General features: G+C 45.7%; 1 protein-coding gene across 3 annotated transcripts in view; it reads left to right on the forward strand.

The window, feature by feature from the left end:
* The window catches only part of LOC124052296 (glutamate receptor ionotropic, delta-1-like), a 99,560-nt gene that overhangs the window by 3,469 nt on the left and 75,896 nt on the right, over positions 1 to 20,195 (forward strand). For 2 of the 3 annotated variants that reach the window (XM_046376368.1, XM_046376367.1), the window contains exons 1-2: positions 216 to 677; positions 13,700 to 13,855. In XM_046376368.1, the coding sequence (XP_046232324.1) occupies positions 596 to 677; positions 13,700 to 13,855 (238 nt within the window). In that variant the 5' untranslated portion in view covers positions 216 to 595. Of the gene's footprint in view, positions 1 to 215; positions 678 to 13,699; positions 13,856 to 20,195 lie in introns of those variants that run through there. The other variant, XR_006841981.1, reaches the window with a different exon arrangement.

Consider the following 20,195-nt stretch of genomic DNA (forward strand, 5'->3'; position numbering starts at 1 on the left):
CCTCCGCGGTGCGCACCGGCTCCATCCCTCCATCTCTCTTCATCTCGCCTCTCTTTTCTCCGGTCGGGCTTTCAGCGCTGTAGATAGAGGCTCTGCAGTCACGTGGGTCGGTGGGAGAGAGAGAGAGAGAGAGAGAGAGAGAGAGAGAGAGAGAGAGAGAGAGAGAGAGCGTCCCTCCTCCTCCTCCGCAGTTTGCAGTGTGTTATGTCTCAGACTCGGAGGTAGAGAGTCAGAGCTGCTCGTCTGGCGGATCTCAACCTCTGAAACAAACCCCCCGGTGTCTTCTCTCTTCCGTCCCCGCTTCCCTCCTCACTTACCCCGGTTGGTTTCATTCCGGAGCCCTGGAAGCTTCTGTTTTTTTCTTCTTCTACCTTTCTTCTTCTTCTCGACTCTTGCCAACAGTTTGGTCTTTGGGATTCGGGTTTTAGTACTATTCGGTGGTGATTTCAGCGCTGTTCCTCGCTGCTGCTGCTGCTGCTGCTGCTGCTGCCGGTTTTACGCACCGACGCTTATTTTGGATTTGCTCATCACTGGAGAAAAACACAAAAATCAGCGAGGTGGATCCGTGGATGCGCCTTTTCGGCTCAAACTGGAGATGGAAATGCTGACATTGTTATTTCATTCCCTGTGGATATTGCAATGCAACACAGTGAGCGCCGACTCCATCATTCACATCGGTAAGACACCAAGCGGGGCTTTTTTTCTGGCTTTGCTGTGCAGGGAGAGACAGGCTGCTGGCTGCAGGCAGGGACGGCTTCCGTAACGAAATGTGAGCAGGAGAGCAGGCTGCTGATGGGTTTGTGAAATACGGACACATTCGTGCTGCTCAAGTTGAGTTATGGCAGAATTTGAATGTTAGACTTTCCGTGCATGCACTGATTCCCAAACATCAAGACCTCACACCTGATTATCATTCCGATCCGTACCAGGATAGGCTGTTGCATCCAGGCTCAGACAGCGCAGCCTGGCAGAAGTGCCCGCAAAGTGTTGCGCCGCGCCATCCCTCCATCCTCCCCTCCGTCCTCCCCTCCGTTGCAGGCAGGGAGAGCTCATCTCGATGCATGTTCACATTCACATGCAGAAGAAAACCCGAGGAGGCAGGAGAAACTGCCCCGACGTGGGTGTTTGGAGGGTTTCGCTTTATCCATCCATCCATCCATCCTCCGTCCTTCCCTCCCCCACCCCCCGCCCTCCTCCTCCTCCTCCTCCTCCTCCTCCTCCTCCATCCCTCTCTCCCTCTCCTCCCCTTATTCGTGAGCCTGAACTTTGAATTAGACGTGAGTGAAATGTTAATCAACTCTGCCGGGGGAAGAGATGACAAAGGGGACAAACGCCGACTGTTTGGGCTCTGAAACAACCGAAAGCCAGTTGGGGAGCTGAGGAGGCGAGCGCCGAGCGTCCTGCTCGCCTCTTCTTTTCTGATTTCTCGTGATTTTATGTCACTTTTGTTTAGTTAATGGTTTAGTAGGTGGAGAATACATCAGGGGGGTCTTTGACAGTAGAGCAGACTGAGCACACACTCGCACTGTTCACATAAACTACCAAATTTGCACTAATTCCACTTAGAGGGTCCTGAGTTGATTGGGTCCTCCTTCCAAAAACAATCAGAATCCAAAGGTTTCAGATGAGCAGCAGCTTCAGAGCACCAAACCCGGCCAATGGCAGCACTGCGGTGCCCTGCGTGGGGGAGGAGGGGGTTAGAGACTCACTTCCTGTCTCAGCTAATTTATCCAGAGACACTGAGGCAGACTGCACCTGAAACGCTGCATGTGCATCATGTTTGATCCTTTACAGGCTACTACCATGAGTGATTATGAGGGGAAAGGTTTTAAAATGATGTTTATTCATACACATGAAGCTGACGTCCACTGGAAATAAAACCTGAGTGCACACACCGTTTTGCCAGTCTTTTCTGGCCTCTGCAGAACACACTGGAGTGGAGTGTGGATATGATGCATGGACGGACAGATGGATGGATACTTCACTGTCCCTCAGGAGAAAATCTGCACATGGAAACAACAGAGAACAGTGAAACAGGATTATGTGGAACACAGAGTCGTAGAACTGAGGGCGCTGATGCCAAACAGTGTGAACATGAAGCCAATGAGCACAGAGCTGAAATGACGGGTGTTATGGCTGTAGGTAGACTGTGGTGGAAAGTAACCAGGGCAGTTTTTTGGTAGGCGTACTTTGACATCGCGTTTCCATTTTCTGCAGTTTTATACTTAATGTATTGATAATTAAAATCCAATAATTTGAGGGGCATTATTCTGATATGCTCTGCTGTGTGATGAGTACTTTTTGGTACTTTAAGTATATTTAATGCTAATACATTTGTACTTTTGCTTGAGTAAATTTAAATGCTGCATTACCTTTACTTGTAAGAGTATTTCCACACCTTACATAAGTAGAAGATCTGAGCACGACTTCCTCTTTCTAGGAGACAGTCAGTTGGGTTCAGTGGCATTTTGAGAATTTTAATCTGCTGCATGTTAAAATATTAGAACTGCTTTAATGTAAATCGATGCTTGGAGATCTTCTCAGTTTTAGCCTGATGTAGCATGCTGGCTAGCTGCTTTTCTTCTTTGCTGCTCAGGTACACACCTTGTGGCCAATGCCTCACAGGTTTGAGAGTTTCAGGTATGAAGAAACCAGCCGTGCACATGGTTTTAGGAGAAGGTTTTCAGAAAAGGTCATTATAAATGAAGCGCAAACATGAAAACTGCGACACCTGGCTCTTGCTGCATGTGTCGCGGTCAGGCGGCGGATCCCTGCAGCTACTCGCAGTACAAATCGCAGCTTGGAGACGTGTGAACTCGCTCCAGCAGTGCAGCAGCAGGAAACCTCACAGTCAGCTGCAGGATGCTGGAGTCTTTGCTGATAACAAGTGTTTGTACTCTGTGTTTTCCGTCCAGTCAGTGTTTGGGGCTTCTTCAGGCTGGACAACCTGACTGTCTGCAAAAGACTTGTATGTAGAATACTGGAAAATGCTCCTTGGCCACAGTGTCTGTGGCTATGGAGTAACTCTTTGGTTTCAACCAGCAGTGTTTTTTGAGCTGTTTAGGAACTATAATGGACAAATGGAAATGGATGGAAATAAACTAGAATTTACCACCTCTCGGTGGTTTCAAGTCAGAGTTTCCATTTATGTGTATCCAGACTCATATACTACCTGTAGTAACTGACCATCACATGGTGCAGCGACAATCACCTAAAGCTCAGTATCATCGAACTGGCAAGTTGAGTGCACTGGTCTGGTGATACATGAACATCCATTTTGCGTCCAAGTGGATGTTTGTGCCAACTTTTGAGAAATTCCCTCAGGATGTCCTGAGAGATGCGTGAGGAGGGGATGGACTGAGGGGCAGCCCATAAACTGTGTAGCTGCGTAAAGGTACAGTAAAAATGGGTTTTGATCTGTAAAACCTGATGTGTGGTTGGCTGGCTGCATTCAGAACCTCAGCTGAACCAATCAACAGTCTGACTCTGACTGACTTGGCAGCGTAACACAACGCCCAGATCAGATGTGACAGTGTTCCAACCTCAGCCCGAGCATCTGTCCCGTCCAGCCACGTGGCTTTATCGTGGGTGACAGATCCCGGTTTGTTTGTCCCTTCCTCTCCTCTGTTCCCTGTAGAGGATCGGTGGCAGGTGGGGGGTGGGGGGTTTGCTCTGTAAAAGAGCTGATGCAGATGAAAACATGGGAACTGGACCTCCAGCCGAACTGCTCAACCCACTTGCTGTGTTTGCGCGACATCCTGTGTTGTCGAGGTTCAACAATCTTCAGAGGTTTTCATCTCATGCGTCCACAGCAGCAGCTGGTTTCTCTAATTAGCCCCGCCCCTCATGCTCTTTGGTTGAATGTGTACAAATGAAAATAGCTGCCGCAGGGCTTGTTTGAAACTGCAAAGAAAAGCAGTGGATGAGTAAGTGTCTGATTGAAGGTCAGGACCAGGACCAGCAGACAGAAGGAAACAATCAATTTTGGCTTTTAATTAAATCTCAGATATCAAGCTGTTGGTGAGGCCTGCTCTTGATATGATGGACGCTCTCGGGGGGCTTAAAAGAGCATCTTTGTACAGATAAGGGGAAGGGGAAATCATTATGAAAGGCAGAAAAATACCTGAACAGAAGCTCCTCCAGCAGACTGATGAATTAGTTTACAGAGAGACGTTTTCCAGCTGTTGTTTGGAGAGGAGTTCTCACGAAATTCCACGACAGGAATTTGTCTTTGATGGAACTCAACTGAGCGACATACTGATTGACATTAATGTTTACTGCACGAGCCTCTCGTCCATGTGTAGATGCACAGTTTCTTTCTGCACACTGATACATAAAGAAAATGACTCCTACTTCTGCGACTGACTGGCGTCCAGTCCAGGATGAACCCAACCTCTCACCCGTAGTTGGCTCCAGCCCCCCCGGCAACCCTGATGGATACGCGATATGAAAATGGATGGATGGATGGATGGCTCCCACCTGAAACTGGAAAGAGACATTACATTACTGTTGAGTTTTTCAAATGTAATTTTTTTTCTGCACTTTGAGCACCACAAGTGAAGTGCCATCTAGTTCACTCACATCGAAACAATCTAGATTTCATGAGATAAGAGGAAATGTGTGTATTTTTGATTATAGGGTGAACTGTCCCTTTAAACATGGGACAAATTCTGATTTTAGAGTTTCACAGTCAGATGAAGGCTGCTCCAAAGGCTTTTACAACCAGAAAGAAATTGAATTCTGATGAAGAAACTGTCACTTGGAACATCACTTTCAAAGATGATGAATTAACAAGCTGTCAGGTGTCCTCACTGTAATGTAAAAGCCGATATCGCTCGGCCTCGGGGTGTTGCTCTTCCTGTCCCCTGTCGGCTGTTTTCCAGGTCCTCTAAACGCCCCCCAAGCCAAGCAGATAACAAGTCACTTTTCATAAGGAGCCCGAGGATCAGAGATTACCCCATCCCATGAGCCAGGCAGCTGACGAGGGATGATTTACGGCGCCGGCGTAGCGGCTATCAGTGGCTGGGTTTAGGAGATGCAAGCTCGAACTGCAGGAATCCAATCTGCTGAGGCTGGCAAAGCAAATGAACAGCTGCGGCCTTTTCCTGCCCCACCGCTAAATAAGATAAACTAACCCAGTTAGGGACCGACGCAAAAGGCTTCCTGCTCCGTCACAGCGAAGGCTCAGCCAGGCCATTTACCTCCACCACCTGCACACACACACACGCGTATGTGCGGTTCAGCTGCTGGACTGAACGAGCGTGGCATGGAGCAAAGTGTTTGACCCCTCCAGGGCATTCACTTACGCAGTTCCTTCAGATTCACGGTCACAAACGGGTAGAGAGAAGACTACGTGGGCAGAGCAGGTTTGACTAATGACAGCTTTGTGAGAAAAGCTGCGGATGCTGATCATTTTCTGCACAAGCTGCCAGGACTCTGTGTTCTGTGCTGTTCCTGAATATCTTTAGAACTGATTTATTCTGATGTTTGTAAGACTGGCTTTCCCAGACTGGGATTAGTTCAAAACATTTGTGAATAAGGATGTCCATTTACATTTGTTTGAGGCCTCACACTACCAGACTAAATGGACGTCCAGTCTGTAAGTGGGGCTTATGAAGCTGTCAGATATCAATCGTACCGTTCAATAAATCGATAGTCCTGTTCCCTGGAGGCTGTGTTGTTAAGTGTGGTTGTGTTCCGCTGAGGGGAGAGGCTGTAAATAGATATAATACATTTTAATTATAGAACACTCTTCCAGATAGTAAAAGACACTTTATGTGATTAATTATCCAAGTAATGTAAAACCCAATACAAGTGCAGAGCAGGACATAAATCGTTAAAATCAAAATATTAAAATCTGTTTTTAAAAGACTTTCTGAACATGTGAGCAGTCGGTAATGAGTTTGAGTTAAGAGTTCCAGAGGGAAAAGAGACGCTGTCTCTCAGGTCCTGGTCTTGGATACCGGGGACAGGTGGTCTCGGGACGAGACGAAGAGGTGGCGAGCAGGGCTGGTGATGACTCACTGGTTAGTGACGTGACTCCACTTCAAAGTTCAGTAAAAAGTTACTCTAAGGCAGTGCTTCTCAAATAGTGGGGCGCGCCCCCCTGGGGGGGCGCGGGGCGATGCCAGGGGGGGCGCGTGTGACCCTGGGGAACATGCTTTTTTTTGCCGTACCAGAATAAAGTGTAATTGCACATCCACTACAGTAGTTGGCAGTGGCGCTCTCATTGTCAGAGTGTGCGCAGGGAGTATTAGCTCTATGGTGTAGCGGCTTTTTTGCACCGAGCAGGCGATATGAAGTGCAGTAAGCGAACCCTTAAGAGACAACATGAAGAAATTTTTAACAGGGATGAGAAGAAAGGCGGAGAGAGACGAAGATAATGAGACAAAAGTAACTCGAGGAAATATGACGAAGCATATGTAGCGCTTGGCTTCACTGTGACTACAGTGGGAGACGACAGACCGGTGTGTTTACTGTGTCTAAAAATGCTGGCAGCGGACAGCATGAAGCCTAATAAATTAAGGTGCCACTTGCAGACATTACATCCCAATCATGCTGATAAGCCGCTGGAGTTTTTTCAACCAAAACGTGCCGAATATTGCCAACAATCATCCCGCTTTGTGAATGCTACTTCAGTAAACCAGCGAGAATTGTTAGCATCCTATTATTACATATTATTACATATTATTATTACTATTATTTATAGTCGCGGCGGGGGGGGCGCGAATTGTTTTCTACTTGCTGGGGGGGGGCGCAACAGAAAATAATTGAGAAGCACTGCTCTAAGGACACTTTATGTGTGTGCTGCTGGGAGCTCATAGTTGTGCTGGACGTCGCTGGCCACACGGCAGCTTTGTGAAACAGAATGAAACGGATTCATGCTCGTCGCAGGAACTGTGTGTTCTTTTCATGACGGTCAGCACGAGTTAAAAATGGAAAATTCTTGCTGGTGCATGCGACTCGAAAAGATTAAATGTTGTCAAGAGTTCACAAACCTAAATCATGATCTTCTTCCAAGCATAAATAAAGTGAATTCTACAGACTGACTTGACTGTTTGACAAACTGAAATGTCCGATGCCCACACTGATTCTTGTTTGGTCACTGATTCAGTGCGTGTTGACGTGCATATGAATGGATTCTCAGTGTTTCTCTCTCCTCTCAGACTTCACTGACATTTCACTCCCAAACATCAGTTTGGTGTGGAACTGAAAAGGTTCTTCTCTCTCCACAAAGCTGGGACTGAAGCAGAAAATGAAATGATTTTATTTTCTGTCAAAGAGGAAGCAAAAGTCTCTGCTTCTGCTTTTTCTCTCCTCTTCTGATATTTTCTGTTTTCTCCCATCACGTGTCACAGTTTGCTGTAAATCTTCTTTCTGTTCAGTTGCTGTTACTGCATCATCATCCAAATTAAACTGATGCGACCTGCTGTCACATGTCCACAGGCACAGCCTCTGATTGGGCAGCTGTTTGCCACAAAAACATTGAGTGAATTTCACAAGTTGCTAACTTGAGCCAAGACTTGTCTGTCTGATTGCCAGCTGGAGCTTTTTAATTATAAATGTGGCCTAATTACTGGTGTGTTTCACATGAGATACTGAAGCTCCGTGGAGGCTTTAACACACAGCTACAGTACAGTACATTTGCAGTTACAAAGTCTGATTATATTTGAGTTGTAAGGCACTTTGCTCCTGGCTTAATTTAAAGTTTTCACCTTCTCTCAGTTAGATTTTGTCTTTTAGGTGCTGCTGGATGCAAATGTTTAGCAGCCTAACAGCTGCAGTGGCTCGACGGCTCTTAATATCCATCATGTCACTTGCAGAGTGGGATGAGGCTGCTGTATAATTGTGGGTTGTTGGCGCCAAAGTGGCTGGTCGTGTAGGTAATCTCGGCAGATGCACATTTCATTTGCATTAAGTCGGTGCGTGATGATTATTGGCCGTCTGACAGAAGGAAGAGGAGCTCGGGATCTCACATCTTGTGTGAAGAGGCTGAGGATGGAGTTCAGCTTCAGGCGGTTTCCTGTGCTTCATTTCTCCGGCTCTCAATCTGTCTGCTGCTCCACACGGCTGGTGACGTCTGGCAGTGCGGAAACATATTCTGTGCTCATATGGAAGTGATACACAAACAGCGACTCGGGCTGCGGTGGTGTTCAGCCGTTTCCCCCCCCCTCAGTCGTCTTTGTTGTGCAGCAGCATCACTTTTTGGATGTTTTAATTATGATAATAGCTCTGCTGTAGCCGCCGTGAGCCCGAAGCCTCTTCTGGACTCTGCTTGTTGTAAATCTTGTTGTTGATCCACTTTGTGCTTTGCGAAGTATTAAAGCTTCACGTCATTCGCATTGGCCGAGGATCCGAATCGGTCAGTGTGTGTGAACGGAGTGAATGTGAAGGCTAAGTGCTCACAGTCCCTGACCCGGACAGGCCGTCATCAGCGTCTCCTCTGTCTCACTGTGACTGGAGTCAGCAGACATTTAAACCCAAACCACCGAGTTCCTCTCATCATAACCACAGAGTTCTTGTCTCTAAGCCGAATCAAGTTAAAACATGACACTGAGGCATTAGTGCAGAGGTAATAAGGCCCTTATAAGCTGCTTACTAATATTATTATGTGTTAATAAGCTGACATAAGTGTTAATAACACTTTATAACATTTTATTGTTAGATTATACAAGATAGGAACTTGTTAACAGTTTATAGAGAACTTAAGAGTTTCATAAATTTCTTGTAGTTGTTTTTGATGGCTTTACAAACACATTTATTGAGTTTGACTAACAAACCTGTTATAACACTTTAAGTTAAGAAAACATCTGGATAATAAACTAAAAAACAGAATAAACTACACCCAAGTACAATATTTTACCAATATTTTACTTCTTTTTTAAGAAAATGTTTTTTCATTACTTTCACTGTAAATGGCTCCACATCTCCAGTGTGCTGTTATCAGCACAATATCTTTCAACAGGGAGCGAATTTTAGACACTTTTTTTTTTCAGTTAATTTGAAGGAGCTTTTATCTAAGAGAAAAGCTGGTGAAATGTTTTCCACACAGGGGACGTTTGTTAATTTGTAAATGTCTTGGGGAACTACAAAACAATTATTATATGTATATTAGTATATGTGTATCCATGTCTGCTCTGTGCAGCAGTGTTGACTGTTTTAATGTGAAAACACGTTCCATCCCAGTTCAGTTTCACTCATTAGTATTCTTGTGTGGGCAGCCATTTTTCCAGGTCACCACCTCTCTCTCTTATTCAGTGTCGGCATGCGGCTAAAGACAAAGAATAATTTGTGTTATTACGTGTAATCCTACTCCAGTGATCTGCTGCATGTATTTCACCGAGCGGCGAGCTGCCACACGGCCAGCTGAAAAGATAAATGGGACCTCTTGTATCACCACTGATTGATTTTCCCATACGACGGCGACGAAAGGAGGAAGGCGAGAGCTGCACTGAATCTGCGTGCCAACCGTCTCCGTCGAGGCCCGGGGTGATCAGTCAGGTTTATCCTAATCTGCCTCTCTAAACTAACGTGAGAGTAAAGTTCCTCTCTGTCAGCCTGTGGAGCAGCACTTATGAGTGGAAGGCGTCTGTTTGCTCTGCAGTGCAGGTGACTGACAGGCTCTTGATTCAGTCTTCCCTTTCACAGGACTAAGTTAGCGTGAGTGTCCATCTTCCTGACAACAAAGCAAATTTGTCTTTGCCTGTCAGAAATGTAAATGAGCTGCAGTGTCTGAAATCCTGCGCGAAGCGGGATTGGCTCACGCGTGGCTGTTCTCGCGCTGAGCGGGAGGCTCAGTAGGTTCGTAAGCGGGCTCGTCTCCGTCCTCGGTGCTGAAACAGAGCAGGCGAAAACAGCCGTTTGAGACTGGGAGGTTTGATTAGCTCCATTTTGATCAACAGTGATGAAATGTAGCCAAGTGTCTCCGCAGCCGTAAAATAATGACTCGGTGATCCTGAAGGAGATTACAGCAGTGACTGTACTGACAGCTGTAGGCTGAAGCTGCAGGTCGTTAAGCCTGTTTGTCACAGTGCAACATAATGACTGAGCTGCTAATTACTCCTCTGTGCTTCTCCTGAAGTGACATTTTTGATTGCAGAACCAGTGACTTTACATTTACTTTACAGTATTTTCATAATTTCAGTTGGAAGCAGGTTCGCATAATTAAAAAATCTGAGAAAAGTCACCACGTCCACAAAGCTTCGCTGAGATTAATCAGCCCGGCAAAACGTCTACAGTCACAGATCACAGAAGATGTTAATTCCACGAGTAAACCGCTGATTTTGTCTGATCCTCCAGCCAGAAGCCTCAGACTCCTCTTTGATTACCTGCCAGAGAGATGAGGAGGCCTGATAAACTTACCAGCTACAATACATTGTTTTTGCATCAGCGACAAATAAATCGCATTTGGCTGCTGGCTGGTGTGAAGTTCCCATCCTGCATGTAGCGTATCCGTGTTTGCAAATACGCTCGAAAGGCCACAGACTCCACATTACACATTTATTTTCCAACTTCAACAGGAGTTCACTGGCATTTATTAACTATTCAGCTGCAGTCGGAAATTCAATCATCTGACCTTAAGCACTTAAATCATATGCATGCGGTGAAAAGAAATGTTTTAAAGTGCAATTTATACGCTGAAATGTCAAGTAATTCATCTTGCTGTGTTCGTGAAATACAACCACACGTGTCATCGAGGGCTCCTCTGGTTGGTGGACTGATCAGTGTGCCTTTGCTAAGTCCTCATGCAACAATACAATGTCTTTACTGTCATTTATTCAGGAGGACAGACATTTTGAGCAGCTGTTGCTGCCTGCACGTTCGCTGGACGGCTAGCGAGCAAAGACTGGTTCATGTGACAGCACGTAAAGGTGAACCATCGTTGGGAAAAATGTATTTGACGTGTACGTGTATGGTTTTTAGTTTGGCTCATGTCCCATCTGCTAACATGGAGGGGGGGGGGGTGTACTGCAGCCAGCCACCAGGGGGCGTCCAGGTGTTTTGGTATGTGTTCAGCGTATGTGGAGATTTTAATTCACAGGATGCCTCACTGGTTGTGCCAGACCAGCTGTCAGTATTAAGGATTTGCATGATTTCAAAAGTCCTCACACAGCAGCAACATTACTGAGCTCAGAGGCTGCAGTGTCACATGACGGGGGGCGCAGGGCAGCGCTTTGGATCCTGTGTTTGGTTGATCTGGTGAATTCAGCTGGTCCAACATTAGTACTCACAGGCTACTCGTATTTATGCAGCCCAAACAGAAAACTTAGTATTTTTCTTCAAAAGGGCAGCTCAGCCTAAGAAGGAAAATGTGCTGTTGCTCAGGCAACTGCACCTCGGCCTTGTGCACATGCTTGAATATGTTAGCTGATGAATAAAAGGAGCAGGGGCTGAAATGTTTGTTTTCACTGCCTGCTCACCAGGAAGGAGGCATATAAATAAAAAGTGTATTTCTGTCTTAATTGTGCCAGGAGGGAAATGTGTTCTCACAATCTGCACATGTTCATGTCTCTTAAGAAAATACAAACGCACCAAAAACAATAAGTTGAAATCGGATCAGATGTACACATTCTGTTTCTCCATATTTATTTGTCTGCACCTGCACACATCCTCACCAACATAAGCACACGTCTGCATGCAGTTCTGCATTCAGCAAGGTGCTTTAATTGAGGCTGCTGTGGCAGAAGGGACAAAACGGGGAGGAGGGTTTGCCTGCCAAAACGGTAAACTTGTCTTTGTTGGAGACAGTCGGCTCAGCGGAGGAGCAGGACGGCCTGAATCAGAACAACAGCAGGTCTGGTCTGTTGAGAGAATGAAAACCTGACGTGATTCAGCTGCTCGCTCATGACAGCAGACTGGAGTTTATGTGGTCGTTCAAAGAATTTCACTGAGCTTTAGGTGTTAATGAAACGTTTCATTCTGTTCAGTGCACTTCACACCCAAACGAGGGTATGAAGGTGAAAACACATGACGTAACCTGATTAAATGGCAAAACATTCACAAATAAAATGAGTGAAGCTGTGGTGCAGGTGGTTTGGAGTTGGTTTTGGACATGTGTCTTCACCCTCATGCAGTGCAGCTTAATATTTCAGTTTGTGCTGCTCACAGTGTTAAAACCTTCTCTGCCTGCTTCCTCAGTGTCTTTGACTGGATTATCCACAGCACATGCTGTCGCAGCTTTTCTGTTAAACTCCATCTTTGGTGTGAAGTGCGTCCCTATGAGCGGCTCACTGTGCTCATAGGACGTGCAGGTAGAGATCAAGTCAAAGATGGAATTCTCAACGCCTGGGGAAATTAAACCCGCAGTGCATGGACGGACACGACGAGAGGGATGAGAGGGACGAGAGAAAATGTGTGTTTGTGCAATTTGGATGAACCCGACCCTTCAGTTTTTCCTCAAGGAGAGCGACTGAGGAGTGTAAAATTCATGGTGGCCTCCTCCACCCTCAGCAGCCATTATTAATTAAACTGCTTGAAGTTTGAGGCTGCCAGTCCGCCGCTGCAGGGGAAAATATAACCCTCACATCAATCCCCTCACCGTGTCTCTGACAGGTGCAACAGGAGTCATTCTTAATTGAAAATGCCTGACTGAGTGCAATTTCAAAACTGGATGATTGATTGGTCAAGCCCAGAGGCTGGGGAGCATCCCCCGGCTGCCGCCCTGGGAGGAGGACCGCCGGAGCCACAGCGTGGATCTCGGTGCTGAGTTCATTTGGCTACCCGGTGAGGTGAACGAGCTCAAGCAGCCTGGCAAATTGAATTCTCACTCATAGGAAAAGTTTTCTTTAATTGTGCAAGAAAACCTGTCCTTTCACAATCTGGAGGTTTCCATTCATCAAGCCGTCTGAGATTCTCCAGTAGAAACCTGGCAGAAACCTGCAGCGTGTCTCGTCAACAGTTTAGTCATAAGCATCATAAGCAGGTTTTCTCTCTTTCAGCTGCAGGTCCTCTTCTTTCTTTTGCCACGCAGAAGGTGACGATGAGAAAACAGTCGCACCACGAGCTCCACAGCTCGAGCTTTCCATCCAGCCACGCGAGCTTCATCAGCCGATGGAGTTTGTTCACATTTCGTGTTTTATGCGACCCAACTGCCACACTGAAACTGAATGCTGGCATTTCTGGATCATGTTGGAACTTTATGTTTCAATTTTATGTTGTGAGCACCTTTCACACCAACACTCACAAGTGTAAAGATTTTTTTCTGCTACACACACACACACAGACGCACACACACATTTTTCTATTGTGTCACATCACTGAGCTTCTGTAAGAAGGATTTCTGCTTTGGAAACTGCAGCTTTATTAACATGGCTATGGAGTATAGTGAGAAATTTGTTTTTTGTTTATGTCATTTAACCGTAAACCACATCATGACCAAAAGTCCACAATGAAAACCACTGCTGGAACCTGTTTGGATTTGATCAATCCTCTTTCAGTCAGCGCAGCAGTTTGGGTTCTGAGGTGGCCTGTTTTGACTCCAAAGCATTATGGGAAATTCAGGAAACAGGATCTGGCATATTCAGTTCCAACAAGCAAACAAACAGATAAAACAAGAGAGTGGAGCTCAGAGGCCACGGCAGTTGCGTCTCAGGAGGGTCAGGCCTGTAGCCGAGTTCATGGCGGCGCGTGAGGTTCATTTAACTGTTGCAGGTATTTATGGTATTAAATGCTCACCACAACCCTGTTCCCACCTGTCCAGGTGCGATATTTGAGGAGAACGCAGTGCGGGATGATGAGGTGTTCCAGCTCGCCGTCTCCGACCTGAGCCTGAGTGACGACATCCTGCAGAGCGAGAAGATCACTCACTCCATTAAACTCATCGAGCCCAACAACCCTTTCCAGGCGGTGCAGGAAGGTAAGACGCCATGCGAGGTGTTTTTACGTCGAGTTTATGTCGTGTGTGTGTTGACTGCAGAGCCTTTTGGCTTTGTTGTTGCCGTGTGTGTGTCTCGCTCGCTTTGGGTTGTTGATCTTTAGGTTTAGCTGCTCCTGTCCTCTCGGCTAACGATCCAGGTACCTGCTAAACGCTGTTTAAATCCCAGCTGCTGATGCCTGCTCTGTTTCTGCTCTCAGAGGATGCTGCTGGTCTTTGATGCAGCGCCGCAGAGCCTTTCCCTCTTTCCTCTGAGACTGACTCTGTAAATCACTGGCCCAGCTCTCTTCTGAGCAGGGAAGCTAGGGGGAAGCACTGAGTCCGGCTGAGTCCAGCTCTGATTTTCCATATGATCTCCTGTGTTTTGAGAGCTAATCTGAAGCAGAATCAAAGTGTTTCTGCTGGCTTAGTTGTGAATCTTGCTGATTACAGATGCAACTGATGTTAATGATGCTGATGATTGTTAGCATGATGACTGTTGAAGATGAAGACAGTAATGCTAATGCTGATGACGATGATGATGATTACAGCCTGTTGATGTCTTTTGTGATGAAGATGATGCTAATAGAGATGTGAATGTGGTGATGAGGATGAAGGCTGTTGTTCTTGATGGTGACTGTGTTGCTATGAAGATGATTTATGACGATTGTGGAGCTGCTGCTGCTGCTGCTGCTGCTGATGATGGTGATAAGGAATAACTGTGTGAAATGATGAGAATTGATTGATTGATGAATTATTAGAAATGTTTTCCCCAACAGAAAAGTGTCAGCTTATGAGCGTTTCATGACATGTTGTAGATTAGAAACACTGAGGTGTTTAAAATGGCCTCCATGTCTGTCGGTCCATCCGGGCAGCTCAGACTGGTTCACATATGGACTCGAGTGAGGCGAGTGGGATCACAGAGAAAACACACTTCATTCAGTTTCTGACTTTTAAGCACACACCTCTGGCGGCACCATATTGCCTCAGCACAGGTGACAGCATCTTGATCACATGAGACGCATTTCGCTTTGAGTTGTGTATGACGGAGGTGCACAAAAAGCTGTTGTCGACCTTTGATGAACATCATTCAGTGAGAGTAGCTGCTATATGTTTACTGTAAGTGAATGAAATGAACAAATCTGTCTGATTCATAAGTCACATTCCGTAGTTATGATCTCCAAAACATCACCTCCTCATGGCAGGTGTGACGATTCGACCCACCGACACAGCAGCCTGATCGTAAACTTGAATTATCAGCACGCAGAATTTACATCAGCTGACCTGCGTCAGAATATCAGAGGATTCACAGTTACTGTAGTTTAAATTCAAAGCCAAAGTTCATCCACGGTCCAACGAGGAAACAGTTGATGCGTGAAGTTGCAGCACACGTGTTTTCTGCCAGCTTCTTCCCGTCTCAGGTGACGTTGTGATGTTGGCCTGTAAGAACTGAATGACTGAAGGAGGATCACAGCGCTGCCTTCAGTCGCTCCCAGACAGGGACATTAAAGTTTGGTATTGAAAACATGCAGGCACTGAAAGATGAGTTGTGTTGGCTCTGAAAAATCAAACCAAACAGAGAGTATAAAAACAGCCTGTCATTGAAACAGGTAAGAATAATGAGCCTGTCACTGAAAAGCAAACACAAAATACTTGTTTCAATGCCAGTGTTTCGCTGCTCAGTTCAGGTTTTCTGTTCAGAGTCTCTGCTGCAGTCCCCTGCTGTCTGTTGTGAACCACAGCCTTGAATCTTTGCATGTAAACTATTAATAAAATCTTTTTAGACGTCTTTTAAGATCCATACAGCATCACAAAGGATAAAACTGTGATGCACAAGCGTATCCCCTGCTGCCCCTGGGCTTTGAAGTGAGCCGTCCCCTCTGAACGCCGCGATTTCATGGTAACCGTGTTCGCATGTGGTCTTTGGTTTGAACCTCATAGAGGAGCATCACGTCCCAGCGTTGGACGGATGTTTGTCCTCACAGCAAATTAATGTCAGTGAAATCACTTGAGCTCCCGTCAGACCGCCGGAGGACGGATGACTACCTCGGATGGTCCTGGCCAACACCTTCATGATAATCAGCTGAGATTAGCAGGAATGAATTGGTTCTTTACTCCAGAAGGCTCACTGGCGTCGGTCAAACCACTTAGCAATCACTGTCACTGTAATTATGTTTGCGTTTTCAACTGGAACTTCAAAAACGGTGACGTCTCCCCGTAGTCAGGAAGCAAGCTGAGGCTTTTATGAATGTCAGAGAGAAAATGTTAATAAACGCTGAAAGGGATTTCTGTGTGGGCAGCTTTTTGGTTTACACCAGAACCTCCTGCTTATCCCAGAATCCATTTGGATCAAAGCAGGCACCAGGATGGATGAATCTCTGCACACTGACTGGCTCTTTCTGATGGTGAATGTCATCTTCTCAGTGTTAAAGTGTAAAAGTGATTCCCCGTCCTGTCCAATCATAAACACCAGCCTGTTGACTTTTGACAATTTTGTCGTGAATGAAAATAAGAAATCTTCTCATTAGCAGCACGACTTGATGTTTGTGGAGGGAACTGCATCAATTCGAGCTGGGCAGAGCGCACACAGCAGCTCTGGGTTGGGTCATTAGCAGAGCTACGTGATCACAAACCGACATGGAAATTCAGATTTTCTTGGTGTGCCTGTAACTCATCGCTGGGATGTTTGATGAAGCTGCCAGTCAGGCAGTTTGTCTGTGAAATGTTCTCCACAGCTGAAGGTCTGCTTCTCCTGCAGGGCTGCAGCTCATAGATTTGATCTGTTGTTTGTTTTCTTGATTAATCAAGTTGTTTGGTCTTTAAAATGTCTAAAAAGGTGAAAAAGGTCCACCAGTGTGATTCAGTGTTTGATCTTGGATTTCTGCTGTAAGCTCAGTCAGGTCCAGCATGGAGACAGTTTATGTGATTTTATCTGCTCTCAAGCTGCTTTAAAACGGAGAGTCAGCAGGCTGCGGCAGACGCTCGTCATTAACAGCAGAGGTGATAATTCTGACTTTCATGACTTTGGAAAGCTGATTTCCACCACGACTCGAGCCAGCTCAGAGAGACACCAGACACACACCTGATCCGGGTGTGTAAAGCCTGCTGGTCTTTGCTACAGATCACACAAACATCTTCCAGTTTCTGTTTCAGCTGTGCTTTCTGTACCGTCAAGGAGAAAACAACTGAGAGATGCACACAGTCTCACTTCTTACTGCCAAACTGACTTAAAAACTTTTTATCTAATTAAAATAAAGTCTGTCTGCCTGTGTGTGTGTGTGTGTGTGTGTGTGTGTGTGGGTGGTCAGCTGGTTTCCCTGTCACCCTGACCTTTTCTCTGAGCTCCCATGATCCTCGGTCCTCAGAGACTTCGATGACAGCCTGGACTGTAGTGGATTATGGGTAATAAGCGAGGGATTCACAAGCTGCCTCGTGTGTGCGTGTGTGATAGCAGCTCAGTTTTAGTTTGTGTGTGTGTGTGTGTTTCCACGTGTCAGCTGACACTTTGAACTCCACTGCTTTATTGACACAAAACACGTCTACAGTTGGGCTGCTGTGCAGTCGGCAGACAGCAGACTTCAGATCTGTTCAGGTTTGGATCTTGGATCAGATCTTTGAAACAGCCCTCCACACAGTCTAACTGTCCTGTTCCTGAGCAGACGTTTGTCCACGGACTGTTTGTCCCCCGTGTTGTCCCTCATGTGGCTCCAGAGCTGCAGCAGCTCGGCGATCAGAAGGAAAGCAACAAATCATTTAATTGTTTCACTTATTTTCCAAGCGGGTTCCACCTTGTCAACTTTTGTCCAGGTTTTGGACAGCCCTGGACAAGGCCTCAGAGGACCTACAGAAGAAGTTAATAACTCAAAACTTGACTGATGACTTTGTTGCCTAAAACTAAGAAGATTACTGTGACTCTGGTGATGTCATACGTATCTCGATCCAGGGCTTATGATTTAACATGTTCTGAAATGTTTTAAAATGTAATTTTGGGAAAATTGTCTCAGCATAAAGAACGTGACACACATGAGATCTGAGTAAAAACCCTCAGACAGACTTTGTAATGCAGCCTGGACTGTGTGATCCACCCAGCATGATGGAGCAAGAAAACACTCGCCAGCAAAATAAATAAAACCAAAAATAACACAGTTTAAAGTATCATAAAACATAACACAATACAAGACACTGAAGCGTATTGATTCCTATACGCCTAAAGCTTAATGTGAATTTATCCGTTCCATCAAAATCAACATTAAACTCGCTGCTCAAACTGCTCGCTCACATCTGAATGAGCTGCAGGACGCCACAGCCAGCTGCCATCTTGCCATTCTTTCACCGCAGACTTTCCTTCGTCCTGACCGGCTGTTTCCACTGATAGCAGCTCTTCATCCTCACAGGCTCATATGCAACACTCGAGCCTCCAAAGGAGAATCTCAGAGAAACCATCCGTCAAAGCAATCCGCTCAGATTAAACGCCTCGAGTTTCCTACAAAGAGGCTAAGATAGCAGAGCTGTTCCTGGACCAGCTCTAATCCTTTTTACACCTTTCAGGTGAGCTTTCAGCGTGGACGTCCCGTCGTCCCGTGTTTGTTTCCCTTCACTTTGCTTTGACCCGCCCGCTCTAATTCGGATGTAATCTGATGAACTTTTCAACACTGCTCGCTTATTCTTTAATGGGCTTTTCGGTTCAGACAAATGAAGCTAATTGTCTTATGATGATGATGGCGTCCAGCTCAGCTCCGTTACTGTGTAATCAGAGGAGGACGGACCCGGCAGGGGGACGTCCTGTTCCTCGTGTTCGCTTTATTCCTCCCTTCGGTTCCTTTTTCTTTCTGTCGTTCCCTCCTTCGTCATCTTTTCTGTTCTTTTCTTTCTCTCTGCACTCATTCCACTTTTCATTACTTCATTCCAGAACTTTCACTTCTTCTGTTAATTTAATTCAGTTTTCTTTCTCTGCGTCTCATTTTGTTTCTCTTTCAGCCTCTTGTGATTTTCTGCCTGCTTGGTTTCTTCCTTTTTATGTCTTTTCTTAATGTCCTGCAAGTTTCTTTCATTTGATTTCCTCACAATATTTTCTTCTGTCTTTGTCATTCATTTGTGTCATTTTCCTAATTATTTTTGTCTCGAGGTTGTGCAGACATGGCTCATTTCCTGTGACTTCATTAAGGTAGTTTGATATGTTTGTCTTCTCTCTGTTTATTCTGTCGTGTCTCCGTCTTCCTGTTCAGTGATTTAGCTTAAATCACTGTTTAAATGACTTGCTCTTTGTCATTTGACGACTCATCAAAATTTCGTTGTGCTCGCATAATGACAATAAAGACTGTTGAATCTCGAATCAGACCATGTTCTGGGTCAGGTCAGAACCTCTTGTTTTTCAGAGGGTCGGGGTCTGCAGGGGACATCAACCTGTGGGAAACAGTGTGAATATTAATAAGTTGCAAGTTTAAATATACACAATGCCGGCTGTTCTGCTGTTGTCTGGTAGAAAGGAAGACAGTTTACTTGTAAAGCCTGCAAAATGCTGACCCACTATGATGCTATGATGTGTGTGTGTGTGTGTCGCTTGTTTGTATTTATTTGACTGACAGCTCCTGCTGTTAGATCCCAGCAGACAAATTGGCCTCATCTGTCCCACAGCAGCAGGTTTACACACAGCCAGGCCTGATCAGGATCAGGTGTGTGTGTGTTGGTGTGTGTGTGTGTGGCTCAAAGGTGTGAATGTGTGTAAACTCTTAGTGACCCTGGGTGAAAATGGAACTCATCTTCTTCATTTTTAGATGTTTGCCCTCCTGCGTGTCGTCACTGACTGAGAGTAGAACTGAACTTTTGCTGCTGTATGATGTGTAAAAATTCAAAATTGCGGTTCTTAAATGATTACAACATGCACAAAAAGGTTGTTTTCTGTGGATAAAATCAGGCAGATGAAAGCTGGCTCTTCATCACGTCCAGAGCTGAGCTGAAGCATCTGGTCCTAAGGTTGGGTTCAGGTTCTGCTGGTCCAGTCTAGTGCCCGAGCGCCACCCAGTCCCTTTTCAAACCAACTGAACTGGACTTTGTCAGGTGTAGGTGGGCAGAATTAGCAGACTGTGGCTAACAGCTGGTTAGCGTGAGCTGCGTGTCACCACAGTGGGTGGTGACAGTAGTGATGTAATGTGGTGCTGCTGCACTCTCACAATGCGAGCAGCTGCTTAGTTTGACACCTAGTGGTAGGATTTGGTATACCAGTCCGGTCTGGAATTAAATGCTCATGGTGGCCCAAGCCCTTCAGGTGGTGACGTAGTTGACTTTTATAAAATATGTATACATAGCATAATATATATTTTTAAATGTCCTCAAACTTCAAAAT

The sequence above is a fragment of the Scatophagus argus genome, chromosome 21 (genome assembly GCF_020382885.2).
Source record: "Scatophagus argus isolate fScaArg1 chromosome 21, fScaArg1.pri, whole genome shotgun sequence".
In the NCBI taxonomy this organism is placed as follows: Eukaryota; Metazoa; Chordata; class Actinopteri; family Scatophagidae; genus Scatophagus; species Scatophagus argus.